Here is a 20,235-nt window from a genome sequence, read left to right as displayed (position 1 = left end):
TGGATGCCACCATGTGGATGAATTCGTTCTGGACACCCGGTGAAAGATAAGACGTGGATCCAGGATGACTTTCCAAATGAGTGAGGTGTTCTTTTATGACAGGGTCAAAGATGGCCAGTAGTTTCAGTAAGCCAAGGAAATTTCCCACGTTGAAATCATCGTCTAGCAAAAGTGACTCCCTGTGTCCTCGCAAAGCCAAGTTCTGAGTCGCAAGGAATTTTATGCAGTGAAGGATTCTCGTCAAGATATCGCGCCACTTCTGCTTTTCCTTCTCAATCTGTGACTGAAATACTGCATCAATAACTCCTCTGTTTCCACCTAAATTTCTTTCCACTGTGTGAAGCATTCCCAATGAACTCTAATCCTTTCAGGTGCTTTCCACCGGTTGAATCCACTTTTCTGCTCCAATGAGGATTGATGGTCTGACCTGGACTAGTGAAGACAACAGATACAAAATGCAGACTTTTTAAGAAGTGGAACGACCAAGTTTTGTTCATTGAGCAGTTATTTTTTTGTTAGGAAAGGCCCCTCACTGTTCTGGAAATACTTCAAACCCAGCTTTATTATTTCTGTTCTCAACGCGCCAGGCAGAATTGCTTTTCCAGTATCCTTGTCGAACTTCAGAAGTCCAATGTCATGCTGTTCAATCACTTCTGGTATGACAGTTCGAGGCTCTTTGACACCATCCAATTCACTAGGTTCAGAGTCGTCAGGTTCAATCTGATCGGGTAAAATCTTGTCAATAAACTCAACATCTACACCACCGCCATCGTCTTCCCCTCCTGTCACGTCCACGTTCTCTGTGGCAGCCTCACTCTTAGTCTCATCATACTCGGATTTATCTGACTTGACTTCTTCCTCGGCTTGTGACGCATTTGTACTTGATCCACCTTCGGATTCTAACAAACTTGTAGCAGGTGCAGGTGATTCCATGGAACGTGTCAAACTACTTGTTCCGGGCTTTTCAAAGAAAGGCATGAAGAACTTGCTCGACTTCTTGGCTTCCTCCACCTCCAACTTTTGTCCTTCATCTCCACTTTCCTTCTTCTTCGTGAAGAAACATTTCATGGTCTTCTTACACAATGCTCTGAATGAAATAAGGTCACCCTAGTGCTTCTCACCCATGATAATCAAAGACAGATCATACATCTGAAGAAAATTCTTTTTTCACTATCCGAAGATGGCTTGTCTGACTTTAATAGAAACTGCTCTGTGGTGCCCCCCCTTCCCAGGGCACCTGCCACACGTGCCATACACCACTGCATAGCTCCCCCACCTTTGGTCTTGCCAATGAACTAGAGAACCAGACTTGTAATGTTCTATGTTATCGATGTCAAACAAAGAATTGTGATCACAATAAAAATACCTAAGACTATCACTTATAACTTTTTCTTTTGGACCGCGAACTTTCTCAGCACAATGGTACATAACAAGTTCAGGCGACAGCACAACCACAGTAATTACCTATAACCTTGTGAAGCTGGTGAAACTGAACAAACTTCAAGTGGGATTGGGATTGCTCTGGAAACAGATGGAGACTTGGCCTCTCCCTTCTCCATTGTGAAATACAAGCTGTAGGAAGTGCTTAATTTCAGTTCCCAACCTATGCCGAGCTTGTTGGTTTCAACAGGGGTATCAAAAACTCACTTGCAATCTCTGTTCAATATAGATTTTATATATCGGGTTCAAGTACACATTTATTGTCATCTGACTGTACATATGAACAACCAAACAAAACGTTCCTCCAGACCACAGTGCGCCCACAAAACATACACCACACACAACACAAAGTAAATACCACAAGTAATGTAATAAAATATAATTCATTATATTTTAATCATTCCTTAATATAATTTTTATGTCCTGCGCTGTAGTGCTGCTGCAAAACAGCTTTCATGACATTATGTATGTCTGATTTTCTTGGGAATATAAGGGTTGTAGAGCTATAAAAATTCCGACTCTGATGAAAATCCATAAAGTGAATAAGAGGAGGCCTATCAGAGACCAAAGCAGTAACCCATCTCTAATTATATTCTTCCAAAATGAATACAAATGAAGATAGAAACATTGCTATCAAGGAGGAAGAAAGTGAATATAGGGAAAAATATTAAAAGGTTTAGCACATGAATCACCACAACTGCACAAATTCAATCTCAAACTCTCAGACACTCAGCGGCCACTCGTACTACGTACACATGCTCATTAATACAAATATCTAATCAGCCAATCATGTGTCAGTAAAGCAATGCATGCATGCAGACGTGGTCAAGAGGTTCAGTTGTTGTTCAGACCAAACATCAGAATGGGGAAGAAATTTGCTCAAGTTCCTTTGACTGTGGAGTTATTGTTGGTGCCAGATGGGGTGGTTCGAGTATCTCAGCAACGGCTGATCTCCTGGGATTTTCACACACAACCATCTCTAGAGTTATAGAGAACGGTGTGAGAAGGAAAATCAAAACATTCAGTAAGCAGCAGTTCTGGGGGTGAAAATCCCTTTCAATGAGAGGTCGGAGGAGAACGGCCGGACTGGTTCAAGCTGACAGGAAGGCAACAGGAACTCAAATAACCACAGGTTACACCAGTGGAGTGCAGAACAGCATCCCCGAATGCTCAACAGGTTAAACCTTGAAGTGGATGGGCTACAGCAGCAGAAGAACATTCTGTGGCCACGTTAGGTACAGGTTCGACAAGTGTTAGAGGACTTGTCACTCTGTGAATTTGTTTCACTACAGTTCAATGAATCCCCAGATGTAATGCAAACAGCTCAGATTGTTGTATTTGTCAGAATGGCATTCCAGGATTTTACAACAAAGGAGGACTTCCTCACTCTTTTGCACTTAAAGGAGAGAATGAGAGGTGAGGATATTCGCAATGAGTTTAAAAATATGTCCGTGAAAATGACATCCCCATTCATAAACTGGTGGCAATTACTACTGATGGGGCCCCAGTAATGTGCGGTGTGCGCGTTGGTTTTATAGCAATGTGCCGTAATGACCCTGATTTTCCTGGGTTATCACTGTGTGATTCATCAGCAGGCCTTGGCTGGGAAGGTCATGGATTTTTCTCATGTGATGACACTGGTGGTCAAACTGATAAACGTGATTTGAGCAAAAGCACTTCAGCACTGATTTTTCAAGGCGTTATTGGATGAGTTCGACGCCGCTTACGGAGACATAATTCTTCATGCTGACGTTTGGTGGTTGAGTCGCGGCAAAGCGCTACAACAATTTGTTGACTTGCTGCCCGAGATAAAGACTCTTCTGTCGATTGGAAACAAGGAGCACGAGGAAGTGTCAGATGATGTGTGGCTACTGGATTCAGTGTTTCCGACAAACCTAACGGCTAAATTAAATGCACTTAACAACGAGCTCATGGGAAATGACCGACACCTGCCCCACATGATACTTCCCACTTCCCAATTTGAAGAAAATGTTACAGGCCATCAAGGGAAGAAATGCTTTTTGCCCTGAGCAGTACTGTGCTTACCTAGGCAAACTGGCGTTTGATCAGCGTTTTGGCGAGTTAAACGTCAGGAAAGATATTGCTGCATTTATTTCAAACCTATTTCTGCCGATCGATATAGAACAGATAGCAGCCAAATTCCAGCAACTATTTTGTGTGCCAAGTGATATTGAAATGGAAATAATTGATTTTCAAAATGACATCGAGGTTGAAGCAAGATCAAGGGACGGTGACTTTTGGGGGCTTGTCAGCAGGGAGAGGTTCCCTCATCTCACCACCTGTGCACTAAAAGTCAGTGCCTACTTCGGGTCAACTTATCTGTGTGAAATTGCATTTTCATAGATGAAAATTATTAAATCTAAGTACAGGAGCTGTCTTACTGACAGCTGTCTGTAGTTATGAGCCAAATTTCAGGGAACTAGCGGAAAGTATTCAGCCCCAGTCATCACACTGAGTGCAACAGTCAATTTTTATTCATTTATTTTTTGTGTTGAAATAAAATTAAATAATGAAACTTAGAATTAAAGGTATGAAGTACTGTAATATTCTTAAAGAAAGACAGCTATGGCCTGTTTGATATGCTAGTTACAGTGTTTTCTTGGTTGAATTAATTTGAAAGTTTGACAAAAGCATTTTATGTAATTCAAATACAATTAGCCCAAATAAAAGGCCTCAAGTTGGAAGTTCAATCTGAGCTGTTGTTTCTCTAACTGATTTAGTCAGTCAATCTTGCCTTTCACTAAGGCCGAGGTAGGGAGGGGATCTTGGGTTTAAAAAGGTTAGTGACCACTAGTTTAAAGGTTACAGTTTGAGCATATAGAAAAATGCAATCAAAGAAGAAAAGAGGGAGTGTTGGGAAGTGCAATTTGTCTAAACAGCTAACATTCTGTCTGGCATGGATACGGTGACCTGAATAACTCTTCTCAGGGCTGTGGGCATCAATAGTTCACTCATGCTGGCTTGAGATGCCAAAGAACAGTCAGCTATTATACAGCTGAAGTGGGAATCCAAAGGTTTTAAAAGGATAGGTGGATGGTTGGAGAATGAGAGTACAATGGATTACAGGGAAATAAGGGGAGGGGGGATGGGATTGCATGAAATTATGAAAAAAAATGTGAGAAAACAGTTTGTATGTGGGTCAAAATCTTGGGAGACCCAGGGATGACCCCTTGGGCAAGTTCCTGACAGATCCACAATATAATGCGAGCTGCTGTCTGGAGAGAAAACATTTTGGCAAGGGGATTCAAAACCCCACTGGTACTTACCTCTTCAACCAAAGGAGGGCCTCGGTGGCAGAGTTCCTCACCGTCGCTACCTCTGTCTCCAGTTCGTGCAACACTATCTTCTGCAGAGTCGTGAACTTCGTGGTATCCGTGATGTACTTCTGGTTTATTTTCTGGAAATCACCAAGCAAGTGAACTTAGTGAATTTACTAAAGCATCATTTTGTGCCACGCCATATAATGTGGGCAATCATGGTCTTTCCATGACCACAGTTGTTCTTGGCAAAGGTTTCTACAAAAGTGGTTCACCATTGCCTTCTTCTGGGCAGTGTCTTCACAAGATGGGTGACCCCAGCCGTTACCAATACTCTTCAGAGATTGCCTGGCGTCAGTGATCGCATAACCAGGACTTGTCATATGCAGCAGCTGCTCATACGACCATTTACCACCTGCTCCCATAGTTTCACATGACCCTGATCGGGGGCTAAGCAGGTGCTACACCTTACAGGCTAGCGGAGGGAGGGAGCACCTTATACTTCCCTCGGTAGAGATGTATCTCCATCCTGCCTCCCAAATCAAAGCATAAAGATCCCAAATATTCAATATAACAAGTAACCAGACATAGACAAGTTGGCTGCTGATATATTAATGAAATACTCACCTTAATATTACCCACGAAGTCTAATTTAACAGGAGCAAAGACTGTTGGACCCAGTTTATCTGCAATGGGAAAAGTGATAGGAGTTAGTACAGAAATATTTAAATATTTACATTGCCAAATGTTGTAAACATTAGAATCAAATGTATACATTTTTGGATTTGCTTAGCAGCCCACCTAATATTTCAGTTTATTTAATTCTCTTCAAGTCGATGTTCTGAAAAGTACTTTTGAGAAGTTACTTTTCATAACTAAATTGACAATTTCGCTGACAAAATTTCTCAGACCTCCCTTAAGAGACACTTTCTGGTGTTGTACATTGCAAATTTAACAATCTTGCAGTATTATCAAAAGAATGAATACAAGAAATTACTTTCATCTTTTTTTCCCCAGCATTGTTTGGTTGGGTAAGTTAGACATAACCAGAGAGATTTTATTTGGTCACTTTTTTTTTTCCTTTGCTAGATTATGTATTACATTGAACTGCTGCTGCTAAGTTAACACATTTCATGTCACGTGGCAGTGATAATAAACCAGATTCTGACCCTGACTCCGGAACACTAATTCCCTGGACAGTCCCAAGCTTGGCTGTGAAAGGAGGAGTATTGAACATGGAGCTAGCAACACCATCCTGTAAAAACCCAGAGTTACAGAAACACCAACAGAAGCTCCAAAGACCTCGTCCCTGGGAGGGGAAGGATACCAAGTAGATGGGTTCTACTTGAAACACTAGCCAAGGACAGAAGTCGCTCATGAGCTGCTGTAGACTGTCTATGCCCAGTAGGGTTGATGGACTTAAAGAACTCAGGAACAGTTGACAGAATCAACTTCATTATCAATGATTTGTATGATGTGAAATTTGCTGTTTTGTGGCAGCAGTGCAAATACATAAAATTACTACAAATTACAGAATAACTAAGTAGTGTAAAAAAGATTTACGGTATGAGGTAGTGTTTATGGACCATTCACAAATCTGATGGAGAGGGAAGGATCACAAAATTAGGCTGGTTAGTCATATGCCTACAGAAGACACTTTCCTTTTTAGACTTTTGGCAAATACAAATTAAATTGTTAAGACATTGGGGAGGCCTAATTTGGAGTATTGTGTGCAGTTCTGGTCACCGACCTACAGGAAAGATGTAAATAAGATTAAAAGAGTGCAGAGGAAATTTACAAGGATGTTGCCGGGATTTGAGGAGCTGAGTTCTAGGGAAAGGTTGAATAGGTTAGGACATAATTCCCTAGAATGTAGAAGATTGAAGGGAGGCTTGAGAGACGTGCACAAAATCGTGAGGGGTATAGAGAGGGTAAATGTAAGCAGGCTTTTCCCACTGAGGTTGTGCGAGACTACAACCAGAGGTCATGGGTTAAGGGTGAAACGTGAAATGTTTAAGAGGAACACGAGGGGGATCTTCTTTGCTCACAGGGTGGTGGGAATGTGGAACGAGCTGCCAGTAAATGCAGGTTCAATTTTAACATTTAAGAGAAATTAGGATAGGTACATGAATGGGAGGGGTGTAGAGGGCTGTGATCCGGGTGCAAGTTGATGGGACTAGCCAGACAAATGGGTCTGTTTCTGTGCTGCAGTGTTCTATAGCTCTAAATGGAGAAATTTAAACAGATTTAATTTTCCCCCAACCATTTTGCACTAACGCTATGCAATTTGGCACTCCTGCCATAGATCTATGAAAACTTCTACCAAAATATCAACATCAACACATTGACAGTTTCTTTGGCTGTACTATCAAATTGTTTTGTTCTTATACAAGGTGTGTGCATCTGGTCATACTGAGCACCGTGTTAGCAGAATATATGCCATGGAGTCAGAGTTGTACAGAAAACAGGCCCTCTGACCCATCTAGTCCGTGCTAAAGTCTGACAAGTATCTAATATTCTCTTAAACACAAAAGGCTCTGCAGATGCCAGAAATCCAAAATGCTGGAGGAACTGAGCAGATCAGAGACTTTGTTTCCTCAGAGACTTCATCTCCTTAGATGTTACATAACTTGCTGAGCTCCTCCAGCATTTTATGTGCGTTGCCCTGGATTTCCGGCAACTGCACAATCTTTGGTGTTTAAGAGAATATCAGATACTTGGCAACTCCAGCACAGACTAGATGGGCCGGAGGGCCTGTTTTCTGACTCCATGGTATATTTTCTGCTAACACGGTGCTCTCTTACAAAATACTCCGATGGTACAGCCATTTCCCCGTGCAACACTCTTGACGAAGTGAGGGAGTCCCAGGAAGTCACAAAGTTACATCGGCACAAACTGAAATGGCATTGTGAGGAGAAAGCTGTGGAGGTTGTTGGACCTGGGCATCAGATTGTCCAGTAGGTTTTTTATGGAAGTCAAGAATAAGCCATAAATCTTGTGGTTACAGCCATTTTATTAGGTGTCATAACAAAAAAAAACAGTAACTAACTCATTCTAATGGAGTTCTTCAGTATGCCCACAAGAAAATGTATTTATTTATTCATTAAGATACAACATTGCGAGCCCTTCCAAGCCACACCACCCAGCAATCCCCCGATTTAACCCTAGCCTAATCACAGGACAATTTACAATTAACAATTAACTTACCAACTGGTACGTCTTTGAACTGTGGGAGGAACCTGGAGCACTGGGAGAAAACCCACATTGTCACAGGGAGAACGTATAAACTCCTTACAAGAAGTGACGGGAATTGAACCCGGGCCACTGGTACTGCAAAGCATTGTGCTAACCACTACTGTACTGCTACCAAGAGAATTAAGCTCAGCTGTATATTATGACATATGTACTTTGATAATAAATTTACTTTGAATGTTGATTCTACTATAAGCGAGAACAAATTTCATGACATATGACAGTGAAATTAAACCTGATTTTGAAGCAAAGGAAGACAAACTAAAGACAAAAAAAAACAAAGTCGTCATGGTCACTAACACAGAAGATACTGCAGATGCTGGAAATCCAGAGTAATGCACATAAAATGCTGGAGGAACTCAGCAGGCCAGGCAGCATCTATGGAAAGGAATAAATGGTCCACATTTCTGGCTGAGACCCTTCATCCAACTAGACAAAGAAGAAACTTTCAGGGATAAGAATAGCCTATGAAATGGCGACTGTTCATTCCCCTCCAGAGATGCAGCCTGGCTGCTGAGTTCCTCCAGCATTTTGAGTGTGCCGCTAATGATTCATAGACTCCACAAAATCTATTGTGTTCCCGTTGATATGTTGGTGTCATCTGGAGTCAAGAGGCCCGTGGTCAGAGGACCCAGACTGAAAGCCACCTTTAGTTTACCAGTTCAGGAGCATTGCACTGCTGAGCGTCAAAGGGAGAATCATCTTCTCTGTCGTGGCTAGCAGGATGACTAGATACCTCATGGGCAACGGATACACTGACACCAGCTACCAGAAGGCAGGAGCTCCAGGCTTCCTGGCATATGTGGAGCATGCATCATTGATATGGGACCAGATCCAACGAGCCAAGCGTGAGAAAGGTGACCCACAGGCCATGTGGCTGGATCCTGGAAATGCCTACGGCAGCCTTCGAGATCATCCTTCTTGGAGCAAGGCAGGTGGCTGGGGAGATAAAGCTACAGTTTGACAGAGGCTGCCTCCGCTGATGAGCTACGTGGACGGTCACTGGCATCCTTTAAACGGCTGCACGCACAAGGAGGCTGCTGAAGAGTCTGGATGAGCCAGTAACATGGGTGAGGATGAAGATCAAACCCTCCAGGTCGCGAAGCCTATCCCTCCGAAAAGGGGTCAGAAGCAACAACGTCACCTTTGTTGTAGGAGGGGCGAGGAGATCTCATCGTTGGCCGGGCAGTCCATGCAGAGCCTTGGGAGGCAATAACCACAGGGCTCTCCGACAGGCAGATGGAAGAAGTAGCACAAACAGCTCGCAGGGGGCCTGGCCGGAACTGACTAGAGCCAGCTACCCAGAAAGTATAAAATGTGGTTCTACCGGTTCACACGGTGCCAAAGGGTGATGTAGCCCCTGAAAGCATGTAAAATTCCCTCATTAACAGCTGTTAGGATGGATGGGATAGCCAGAAATGGCTGAGGCTGCCTCAGTGTTTCTCGGACATTGGCTTCTTTGTGAAGAACATGTTGCAGCTGCCACTGGGACCTATCGGCCCGCGGTACAAGCAGGAAAAAACCCGACTGGTCGTTGAGCAGAAGGAGTCCACCGACCCAGGCTGCAGCACCAAGAAGTTGTTGGGAGAGCCCAGGCTGGACATGCAGGATTTGGCTGGGGAAAGGCAGCATGTTTCTGGTCAAAGGCCTCGAAGAAACAGAGGAAAGCCACGGCGGTGGAGGAGGTGACAGGAGCACTACAGGGTGAAGGTAGTGGCACAGGGCATCCATGGACAACATGACAGGGCACCATCAACAGGTCATTCAGCTGCTCTGAGCTGTGGAAGGTCCCACAAGCCAGACTCCATCACCTACCACACCTTGCCCTGCCCCCAAAGCCTTCACCAGTGGTTCGGCAGTGAGGATAGATGCCCCCTCAGTGATACCACCAATGCCGACCTCCAACACATCCTAGCAGGATGCAAGGCTGCACTGTCCCAAAGGCGTTACAGACGACGGCACAACCAGGTCCTAAAGAGCCTGGTGGAGATCCTAGAGACCTGCAGGCGGGATGCGAGAAACGGCCTTTCCCCAGCGGAGCGACTACTCATTCCATTTGTTAAGGCTGAATGTAGCCGCACAAGAGCTCATACTGGACTCCTCTCCGCAGGTAAGGAGAGGAACATGAGGGCAGATCTCAGCAGACAGCTATAGTTCCCCATGGAAATCACACCACATCTCCGCCCAAATCAAGTACTGTGGTCCATGGCCGCCAAGACAGCCCTCATCCCATGGGAAGACGGGGTAGAGGCTGTCCATGAGAGGAAGAAGCTGAAATATTCAGATACGGCAGCTGAGTGTAAGGGAGCAGGCTGGAGGACCATCGCCTACGGTCGGGGCTTCGGTGGAGCATTGACGACAAGGCTACTCTGTGATATGGCAGTGACTGGAGCAAGGTGCAGGAGGGCCACCAGGGAGCTGGCTAAAGAGGTAGGAAAGGGCAGCTTTCGGCTGTGGCTGAGGAGAAAGGACAGAAACTGGAAGCAGCAGCGAGTGGCAATGCCCCTGCTCCGGCACCAGGAGATGTACCAGAGCTAAGGAAGTGAAACATCAATGAATGTTGGCCCCTGGCTGAAGACCCTGCGGCTGACCCAAGGGCACTGTTGGAGGGGCGACAGGTAGCAATGCCAAGCAGGAAACATCTTCCTGTAAATCTCATTAGAATTAGACACTGGCTCAGCTGTTTCAGTCACTCCACAACATGAGATGAATGGCATTTCAAAGATACTGAACTGAAGCCTGCAGATATCTGACTAAGAACTTATACTGGAGAAAAGATAACTCCTTTAGGAATGACATTCATTACAGTGAAATACAACAACAAGCTACATTTGGCTTGTAAGTGATAAAAATAGGAGGACCAGCATTGTGGGGTCAAGATTGACTGAGACAACCACAACTTTTTGGAGATCCATCCACCATATGCATGCCGCATCCCCTACAATAGTCAAACTGAGAGCAAATTTACAAGGGTACAGGATGATATCACAGCAGTAATCAAGGATAGCGTTGGAAAACTCAAACACATCAAGGGTAAAATAGTGTTAAATGAAAATGCCACACCCAAGTTTTGCAAAGCCCATCTGGCTCCTTATACTGTCCATGATAAAGTAGCCCATGATCGAGATCTCGTGAGGCTGAAGGAATCCTTTCCAAGGTAGAGTGGAGCCTATGGGTAATGCCAACAGTCCCAGTAGCCAAGAAGAATGGGTCTGTTAGGATCCGTGCTGATGTTAAGGTCACCATCAGCCCAGTACTGAAAGTAGCTCAATCCCCTCTGCTCAGGATGGAGGAGATCTTTGCAAACCTTTCTGGAGGGACACTCTTCAGCCAAGTGGACTTAGCTGAAGCCTACCTAGCGATGGCGATGGAAGAAGGGTCCAAAGTGTTTCTCACCATAAACACTCACAAAAGGCTTTATCACTAAAACAGGCTTATTTCTGGAGTAGCATCTGCACCTGCGCTCTGGCAGAAAGTTACGGACCAGGTGCTGTAAGGCTGCCCAGCAGTCAGTGTTACCTGGATGATATCATTGTTTCTGGTGAGGATAACAAGGAGCAATCTCCAAAATCTTAAGACTGTGTTAAAAAGATTGGAAGATTATGGACTCAGAGCATGGTGCAACAAGTATAAATTCTTTAAACTAAGTGTCACTGACTGCGGTCGCACCGTTAACTCTCAAACATTACACAAGAGTGCTGAGAAAGTTCAAGCAGTGGTGGATGCTCCAAAAGCCAAAAGACATGTCACAGTTGCAGTCTGTTTTGGGTTTCATCAATTACTATATCAGGTTCCTGGGGACTGCGCCCCACCCCTCCAACTCATCACCTCGGATCGGAAAGAAATGGCAATGGACAAAGCTGTGAGGGGGCTTTCAAAGAGGCAAAGGAACTGGTGACGTCAGACATTATACTGGCGCGTTACGATCCACGGCATCCACTGAAGCTTGCCTGTGATACCTTGCCTCACGGTGGAGGTACAGTCATGTCACGTCATGAGTGATGAGTGATACGTCACGTTCCCTTACCGCTGCAGAGAAAAAAAAAAATGAACAGATTGACAGTGAGGACTGGAATCCATTTTGGGGTGTAAAATGTTTCAACTAGTACTTGTATAGGAGAGAATTTACCCTCATTATTCATCATCAACCAGTGGTGTCCCTTTTCAATCCACAGAAGGGCGTTCCACTAACAGCAGCAGCATAAATGCAGAGGATGGCTCTGTTTCTTGGAGGATACATCACAAGATCAAATTCAAGAGGAAAACTAACCATGGAAATGTTAATGTTTACCCTTGGAAAAGAAAATCCTGAAATATTTACAAAAGAGGACATTTCCCTTGATGTATTCCCCCTAATACAAATCGAAAGTCTCCTTATTATGGTAGAGATGATCCAAAGGAAAACCAGAAAAGACCCCACACTGTATCAGGTCTACAAGGCAAACCAAAATGGCTGGAATGCGCAGCCATTCAGCCATTCCATGTGAAGCAAAATGGCTTCACATTTTTATCAACACCGCGGTTGCCCTAGACAACAGTGGAATTATGTAGAGGTTGAGAGTTATTGTCCATCCAAGCTGAGAGCTAAAGTGTTGCAGTAGCTACGTGTCAGTCATCTAGGCATGGTCAAAATGAAAGCATTGGTCTAAATCTTTGTCTGGTGGCCTGAATAGATCAGCAGATCAAGCAGCTTGCCATGCTCTGTTTGGGATGCCAACACGTACAGAAGATGCCAAGAGCAACACCTCTCCATCCCTGGGAATGGGGTGCATTGCCCTAAGAGAGGATTCTTGAGGATTTTAATGGGCACAAATTTCTAGGTGGTAGTGGATGCAGCTGCGAAGTGGCCAGAAATGTTCCCAATAGTCTTCACTACGCCCTCACACAGTCGATGTGTTGAGAAGCCTCTTCTTGAGAACTGTTCCTGAACACTTAGTCAATGACAACGGACCACAGTTTGTTGCAGAACAGTTTCAGTCATTCCCAAAAATAAATGGAATAAGACATATTACATCTGCACTATACCATCCATTTACAAATGGCTTGGCGAAAAGTTTTGTCCAGAGTCTAAAGAACACACTGTGAGCAACGGCCACAGAATGCACTACACTGACATTGAATCAAAAGCTCACCAGTTCCCTCCTTGCATATTTGCAACGCAGCACACTCCACAACCAACAACTCACTAGCATGCTATTCCTGGGTTGTCCCTTGGATCTCCTCAAACCCAATCCCAGAATGAGTATATAGCAAATTGAGGACTCCTCAAACAAGGAGATTCCATGTTTCACTCCTGGACAAGCATTCCTGGCAAGGATCTTCAGAGGTGATCAAAAGTGTGTACTTGGAAAGATTAAGGACTGAACTGGACCACAGTAATACACAGTGAAGACTGTGTCTCACGTCATCTGGAGACAACACATTAATGAGGAGAACAGTCAGTTGCTGGAGAAGAAAGGTGTTCAGAGCTGTCAGAACCCCTTCCTGCTGTCCCAGAGTTAACTGCTACAACCACCACAGAGGAGGCCCCAGAACCTGAGATTGTTGCACAGCTACAAGTGTCACCTGCCAAGCAGAGTGACCCGCTTGTCAGGAAAGCTAATATCCCGCAAAACTGAGAAATCCTTCACAGTAATTAAATCTTCAGGCCTGAATGGGACAATTTAAAATTTACTATGCTCGGGATATCTATATAGTAGTTGTGTGATGCCATCACATCGTAAGTGTGGCTGTTATTCTTGAAATATGCAATATAGCAAATATTAATTTCAGCAGCAACCTTTCTTCAGATCTGTATATGGATTTAAAATGTAGCTCGGAACAATGGCCTTCCTGAAGAAGAGTAAGTTATAGACCAGGAGACACTCAACTGATGGAGATGCCTGCATATGCACGAATGCAATCAACACCCCATTGACCTAAGATTCTGCATAGACATGAATACGACTTGTAGACAACGATAATTAACACTCGTTTTGGGTGTATTAGTGGGAAGATTTGGATATTTGAAAAATTGTATACAACTCAAAATAAGCATTATGAAGGCATTGTAACTATAGAAGCTATTCTAATGCCTTGTCCTGTAACATATAAAAGTGTGCTGTAATGTTGGATTGGGGATCCTCTCTCTCAAATGACTCCGAAAGCTGTAAACTTGTGTCTGTCCTGAATAAAGACTTTTATATCTACCAGCTTTGTCTCACTGGCGGCTTTGTTCACAGTCACATCACGCGCCTCACTAAACATACACAAGTTATCCCTGGGACCCCTGTGCTTTTCCTTTCGATTAATTTTGGAGTTACAAAACACAACATGCACAGTCAGAAATCCACTGGATGTTCAGGAAGCGGAGATCGTTTCCTGTTGCCGAACATTTCAGAATTCACGTGTGCTGTTTGCAATATGCACTGAACACAGTTGATGGCATTCTGCTCTTCAGATTCAGATTTATTTATCACACGTACATCGAAACATACTGTGAAAATCGTCGATGCATTAACAACCAACAGAACCCGAGGATGTGCTGTGTGCAAGTGTCACCACACGTTCCGATGCCAATAGAGAATGCTTGGCAGAACAACACGGTTCACAACAAGCAACAAAACAACAGCAGAAAAACAAGCCCCATTCCTCCTTCCCACTCATGCACATCCACAATCCTCCAACCCCAGGACAGTCTGTCTCCAGACACCAGTCTCCAATGGACTCGCACATTCGCAGACATTGGGCCTTGACTCCCCCAATGGACTCGCAGTGGACTCAGGGCTCCTCCCACTGGGCCTTGGCTTCCAGGCTTCCGATCAACCTTCGGGCTTTGATGCTATCAACCCCAGGACTCTACAATGGCGACAAAAGAGGACACTGGATGAGGAGTCTGAACTCCAGGTCTCAAACACCAGATTCTCCGATGATTAGGATCCCGAGCACTAGGCCTTAAACTCTGATCTCGGCAATTCGTGCATGTAGGAGGTCACTGTCAGTCATGACATAGCCTCACAGAACTCGATGATGACTAATCTGGGTGGGGGAATGGGGGACCAGCCCTCATCTTTGCTAGTGTGCCAGCCCGATGTCTGACTACAGATGTCCTTCATTACACATCCACGCTTCTGTCAGAGGCCTAGACTCTGGCTGCCCTGATATACATAAACTCACTTCACTTTCCTCCTACACGTCATACACTTGGAAAACGGCAATTTAAAAGAAAATAAAAGCTAGTACAACTGAGTTTTGTCTTAAAGACAGACAAACCCTTTATACCACACACACAATGCTAAAGGAATGCTGCCAGTGAGGTGGCATCCGTGGAGAGGAGTAAACAGTCGGCATTTCAGGCTAGACTCTTCATCAAGATTGGTAAGAAAGGGGGAAGAAGCCAGAATAAGGAGGTGTGGGGGGGGGGGGGGGGAAGGAGTACAAGCTGGCAGGTGATTGGTGAAACCAGGTGAGGGGTAAGCTGGTTGGGTGTGTGATGGGGGATGAAGTGAGAAGCTGGGAGATGATAAGTGCAAGAGGTAAAGGGCTGAAGGAAGATGGGATCTGATAGTAGAAGGGACCATGGAGAAAGGAAAGGAGGAGAGACACCAGAGGTAGGTTTCTCCTGACTCCTTCCACAATCGCCCAATACATCATCATCGTCTTCATTAGTGCTTTATCCAATCAGGTGACCAGGGTGATCCATACCATAAATTTGCACGTGCACTAAATGCCAATTTCAGCGTCAGGCAGTATCCAAACATTTGTAATTGCACAGTGTAAAGATGGCTCCGAGCTGCTGATGTCAATTTTAAGGTAGCTGGAATACTGCTGATTTTGATAGGCAACTAGGGGATGAATAAAGTATCTATCTATCTAACTAAACCAAAGTTAAGGCAGTACGGCAGTGTAGCACTTAGCACGTCGCTCTACAGCACCAGCGACCGGGGTTCAGTTCCGCTGCTGGCCATAAGGAGCTTGTGAATTCTCCCTGTGACTGCAAGGGTTTCCTCCAGGTGCTCCAGTTTCCTCCCACAGTCCAAAGACGTACAGGCTAATAGGTTAATTGGCCACATGGGTGCAATTGGGTGGCGTGGGCTTACCGGGCCAGCAGGGGCTGTCACCGTGCTGCATCTCTAATTAGTAACTAAATAAAAACATGGACTCTGAGCAACTAAGCTCAATTATTAAATAATCTCTTCAGCTTTTGTATCTCCTTAATAAAATTTGTTGTAATACAATTCTTCACATTAAGCTCTTTTTAGAAGGCTCTCTGAAGAGGCAAAGCTGATTTGTTGGAGGCTTCAAGAGCCCAGAGGTTCATCTTCTGATTGTTCAAATGTTACTTGTTTTGAAAAGCTTTGTCACAGCAATGACCTTCTGATCAATAAACTCACAGAAAGAGGCAATTATAACTGTATTTTTATCCCCACAGATAATGTAGTCTTTAAGATAAAGACTAATTTTATTTTCTATTTTCAGTACATTAATATTCATTTAAAAAAATTGAATGATTCTTAAATCTTAAAGAAAATGCTCAAATAGATTTTGAAAAATAATCTACTGGTTCTAACTTCATCGTGGATGGGAGGGGAGTAGAGAGCCATGATCAGGGTGCAGGTCGATGGGACTAGGCAAGATAATGAACTAGATATGCAGAAGGGCCTGTTTCTTTGCTGTAGTGTTCTGTGACTATGGTGGAATGCTGCATGGACTGACCTGTAAAACTATAGAAATGTTTAGCTAAAGAAATTTTCTATAAAAATTATGTTTGCACAAGGTAGATCTGATGTCAATGCTTCGATGCTTCCACTCCCGTGCAACTCCTTGGAAATTCAAAGTTCAAAAGTTCAAAGTAAATCTATTATCGAAGTACATGTCTGCCACCATGTATTGGGGTGGCAGAGTAGTGTAGCGGTTAGCAGGGCGCTATTACACTGCCAGTGACCTGGTTCCAATTCCCGCTGCTATCTGTAAACAGTCTGTGCGTCCTTCCCATCACCAGATGGGTGTCCTCCAGGTGCTCCGGTTTCCTCCCATTTTCCAAACACATACGGGTTAGTAGCTTAATTGAGCGTATGTGAGTATAGACTGTGTGGGCTTGTTGGACCGGAAGGGCCTGTCACCTAGCTGTATCTCTAAATAAAATAAATAAATCAAACTGAAAGATGATGCAATTTCCTACCTAAAACGGGAACTATGGCATAGCAAGATTCCAGAAACGGCAAAGTAGGAATTCCATTGTCTTCTTCAAGTTCAATATCGTTAAATCTGGAAAAGAAAATAGTTGGGTTGCATGCAACTGTTGAAAAGTATCAAAAGACTGGAATAAAATATAAGACAACATTTTGCTTAAAAAAGAAATAGAGATGGTATCTTGGAGAACAAATACAAATCTGGGTGGACTTCAACCTTCTATCATCTGCTTGGCAAGCAAACACATAAGCTTGCACACACGGAGGCACAAGAGATCGTGTCTCCTAATGAAGGTCTGATGAAGCGTCTCATCCCAATATGTTTATTTGCCTCCACAGATGCTGCCTGACTCGCTAACCAATCTTTACAGGAGCACCACTGACACTTCTGAGCAGTAGCATCACCACCTGTACAGGAACTTCAAGGCATCCGACCGCAAGGCCCTGCAAAGGATTGCGAGGACTGCTTAGAGGATCATCAGGGTCTCGCTGCCACCCATTCAAGATATTTATCAAGGGTGCTACGTACGCAGGGTCTTTTGCTTTGTCAGTGATCCCTCCCATCCATTCAACAATCTCTTTGAACCCCTATCATCAGGCAGGAGGTACTGTAGCATTCGGACAAGGACTGTTAGGATGAGAAACAGCTTCTTCCCTCAGGCTGTGAGACTACTGAACTCCCAGGTCTCATGAAACACCAGTAGCGTTATACTGTTTACTTCTTCCCTTCTGTTGTTACTGCAGCTTATGCTAAATCTCAATCTTCTGGAATATATTTGATTATACGTTAATTTATTTCCGGTCATATTGCTTTATGTGTAAGTTATATGTACTGTTTTGTGCTCCTTGGTCTAGAAGAAAATTGTATCATTTGGCAGTATGCATGTATACTAGGGGCTCCCAACCTTTTTTTATGCCATGAATCCCTACCACTAACCAAGGGTCTGCGGACCCCAGGTTGGGAACCCCTGATGTGTGTGATTGAATGACAATAAACTTGAATTTGAATTTGAACTTGAACTTGCTGAGTTCCTCCAGCATTTTGTGTGTTTTGTTAGAGAAGCCTGCAATTTCGTTAATTATGCCTTCAAATTAATTTTTCTGATCTTTCAAAGGGATGGATCATAATTTTAAGGAATGACAAACAGTGAATACAACCATCATTGATTCGGATCACGGCTCAACCCAATGACCACTTGGTGAACTTTTTAAATACAGATTTATTACAAAAACTGGAATAGCATGCTAGCTGAATTACCATTTGAGCCAAGAATTCAAAGTAAATTGATTGTCAAAGTACGTATGTGTCACCATATACTACCCTGAGATTCATTTTCTTGCAGGCATTCTCAGTAGAACAGAGAAATACAATAGAATCAACGGAAAACTACACACAAAGACTGACAACCAATGTGCAAAAGACACCAAAATGTGCAAATACAAAATTTAAAACAATTAAGTACACAGGAACATATAGACACTGGTTAGAAAAGAAAATCAGGAATAGATCACTTAAAATTTCTGTTCCAAGTTGCTGGCATAACTGCTGTCAAAATTGCCTCAATGAATCTTCTTCACTTATTTAACTAGGTGCCAACAATTTTTAACAAACGACATGCTAGTGGTGCAGGTAGCAAGCTGACCTCACTCTACATGAACTGCACAAAAGGGCCAAACCTGATGCCTATGAAGTTACCCAGTTAATGGGTCAACAATGCACATGGAACTCACCAACCCAGCACCTCTTTTTCCCTGTCAATACACAACTGCGTTTCTCATTGATGGTATACATCGATAGTATCTACAGGAGGCCTCCTTGAGGCAGCGCAACATCCAAAGATCCCCTCCATCTGGACCACGTCATCTTTTCATAGCTACCATCGGGAAGTGGTACAGAAGCCTGAAGTCCCACACCACCAGCATCAAGAACAGCTATCTCCCTCCAACCATTCGATTCTTGAACCAACCAGCAAAAACCTAATCACCAGAATTTACCAACACTACAACCATATTGATAACTTTACACTAATATAGACTTCGATCTTTTTGCTTTATGTGTGCTCATTTGTCTAAAAATTGGATTCAACTTATGTTTAATTTATATTTTCCTGTGAATGCTGTTAATATGATGCTCTATTGCTATGACGCTACTGCAAGCAGATTTATCATTGCGATTGTATACATGACAATAAACATGAATTTGAACCTCAGTCATTTTGCTATACCTGGACTGTTTTAAAATTTAAACAATAAAGTTCAATATAGCCAATGAAAAGGGTAAACAGGCTCCTCTCCTTTGCAATGATCATGGCACTGACCGAAGTCTGCTGACACCCAAACTTTAGCAGATGATTGATTAACCAATCAGCTGTTCAAAAGCACAACTTAATCTACTGGATTTAACTTTTGTGCAAAGTACCATCTTTTTTATTTTACATCATAAAAAGGTGATAAGATTTTAAAGTTTCTACTCCAGGCATTTGAACACAACCTATTTAGTGGATCTACTAGAACAATTCAGACTTAAGGGCACAATGCATTTTATGATTTTTATATACTTTACATCGGGCACATCTACAAGAAACTTTGCCGTAGAAAAGCAGCATTGATGGTATACATCGATAGTATCTACAGGAGGCCAAACATGTCATCAAAGATCCTCACCACCCAGGCCATGCTCTCTTCTTGCTGCTGCCATCAGGTAGAAGGTCTAAGGGCCTCAGGACTCACACACCAGGTTCAAGACCAGTTACTAGCCCTCAACCATCAGGCCCTTGAACAAAAGGGGTAATTACACTCATTTAAGGTCTCTGTTATATTGTGATTTCATGCTCGTTATTTATTGCTATTTATTTATTATCTGCATTTGCAGTTTGTTTGTAGTTTACAGATCCTGTTTAGTTACTGCTCTATAGATTTGCTAAGTATGCCCGCAGGAAAAGAATCTCAGGGTTTTATGTGCTGACATGTATGTATGAAAGCTTTAAAGAAGTTGCTTTTGGATAATCCCACAGCAGATTTATTTAGCTTTGTAAATTATAGACTAAGGGTTCCCAACTATTGTGAACCCCAGTTTGGGATCCCCTGCTATAAAC

The 20,235-nt window shown here is 43.4% G+C and overlaps 1 protein-coding gene across 1 annotated transcript in view; it reads right to left on the bottom strand.

Annotated features, from left to right (window-relative positions):
- The window catches only part of plekha8 (pleckstrin homology domain containing, family A (phosphoinositide binding specific) member 8), a 60,498-nt gene that overhangs the window by 6,583 nt on the left and 33,680 nt on the right, over positions 1-20,235 (bottom strand). Inside the window, exons 9-11 of the mRNA XM_073024498.1 lie at positions 17,131-17,216; positions 5,346-5,404; positions 4,728-4,858 (exon numbers count right to left, since the gene is read on the bottom strand). Coding sequence (XP_072880599.1) covers positions 4,728-4,858; positions 5,346-5,404; positions 17,131-17,216 — 276 coding nt within the window. The remainder of the gene's footprint in view (positions 1-4,727; positions 4,859-5,345; positions 5,405-17,130; positions 17,217-20,235) is intronic.

The sequence above is a fragment of the Hemitrygon akajei genome, chromosome 20, assembly GCF_048418815.1.
Source record: "Hemitrygon akajei chromosome 20, sHemAka1.3, whole genome shotgun sequence".
NCBI lineage: Eukaryota > Metazoa > Chordata > Chondrichthyes > Myliobatiformes > Dasyatidae > Hemitrygon > Hemitrygon akajei.
Note: the sequence above shows the minus strand (reverse complement) of the source record. Positions and strands in the feature narration are given on the sequence as shown.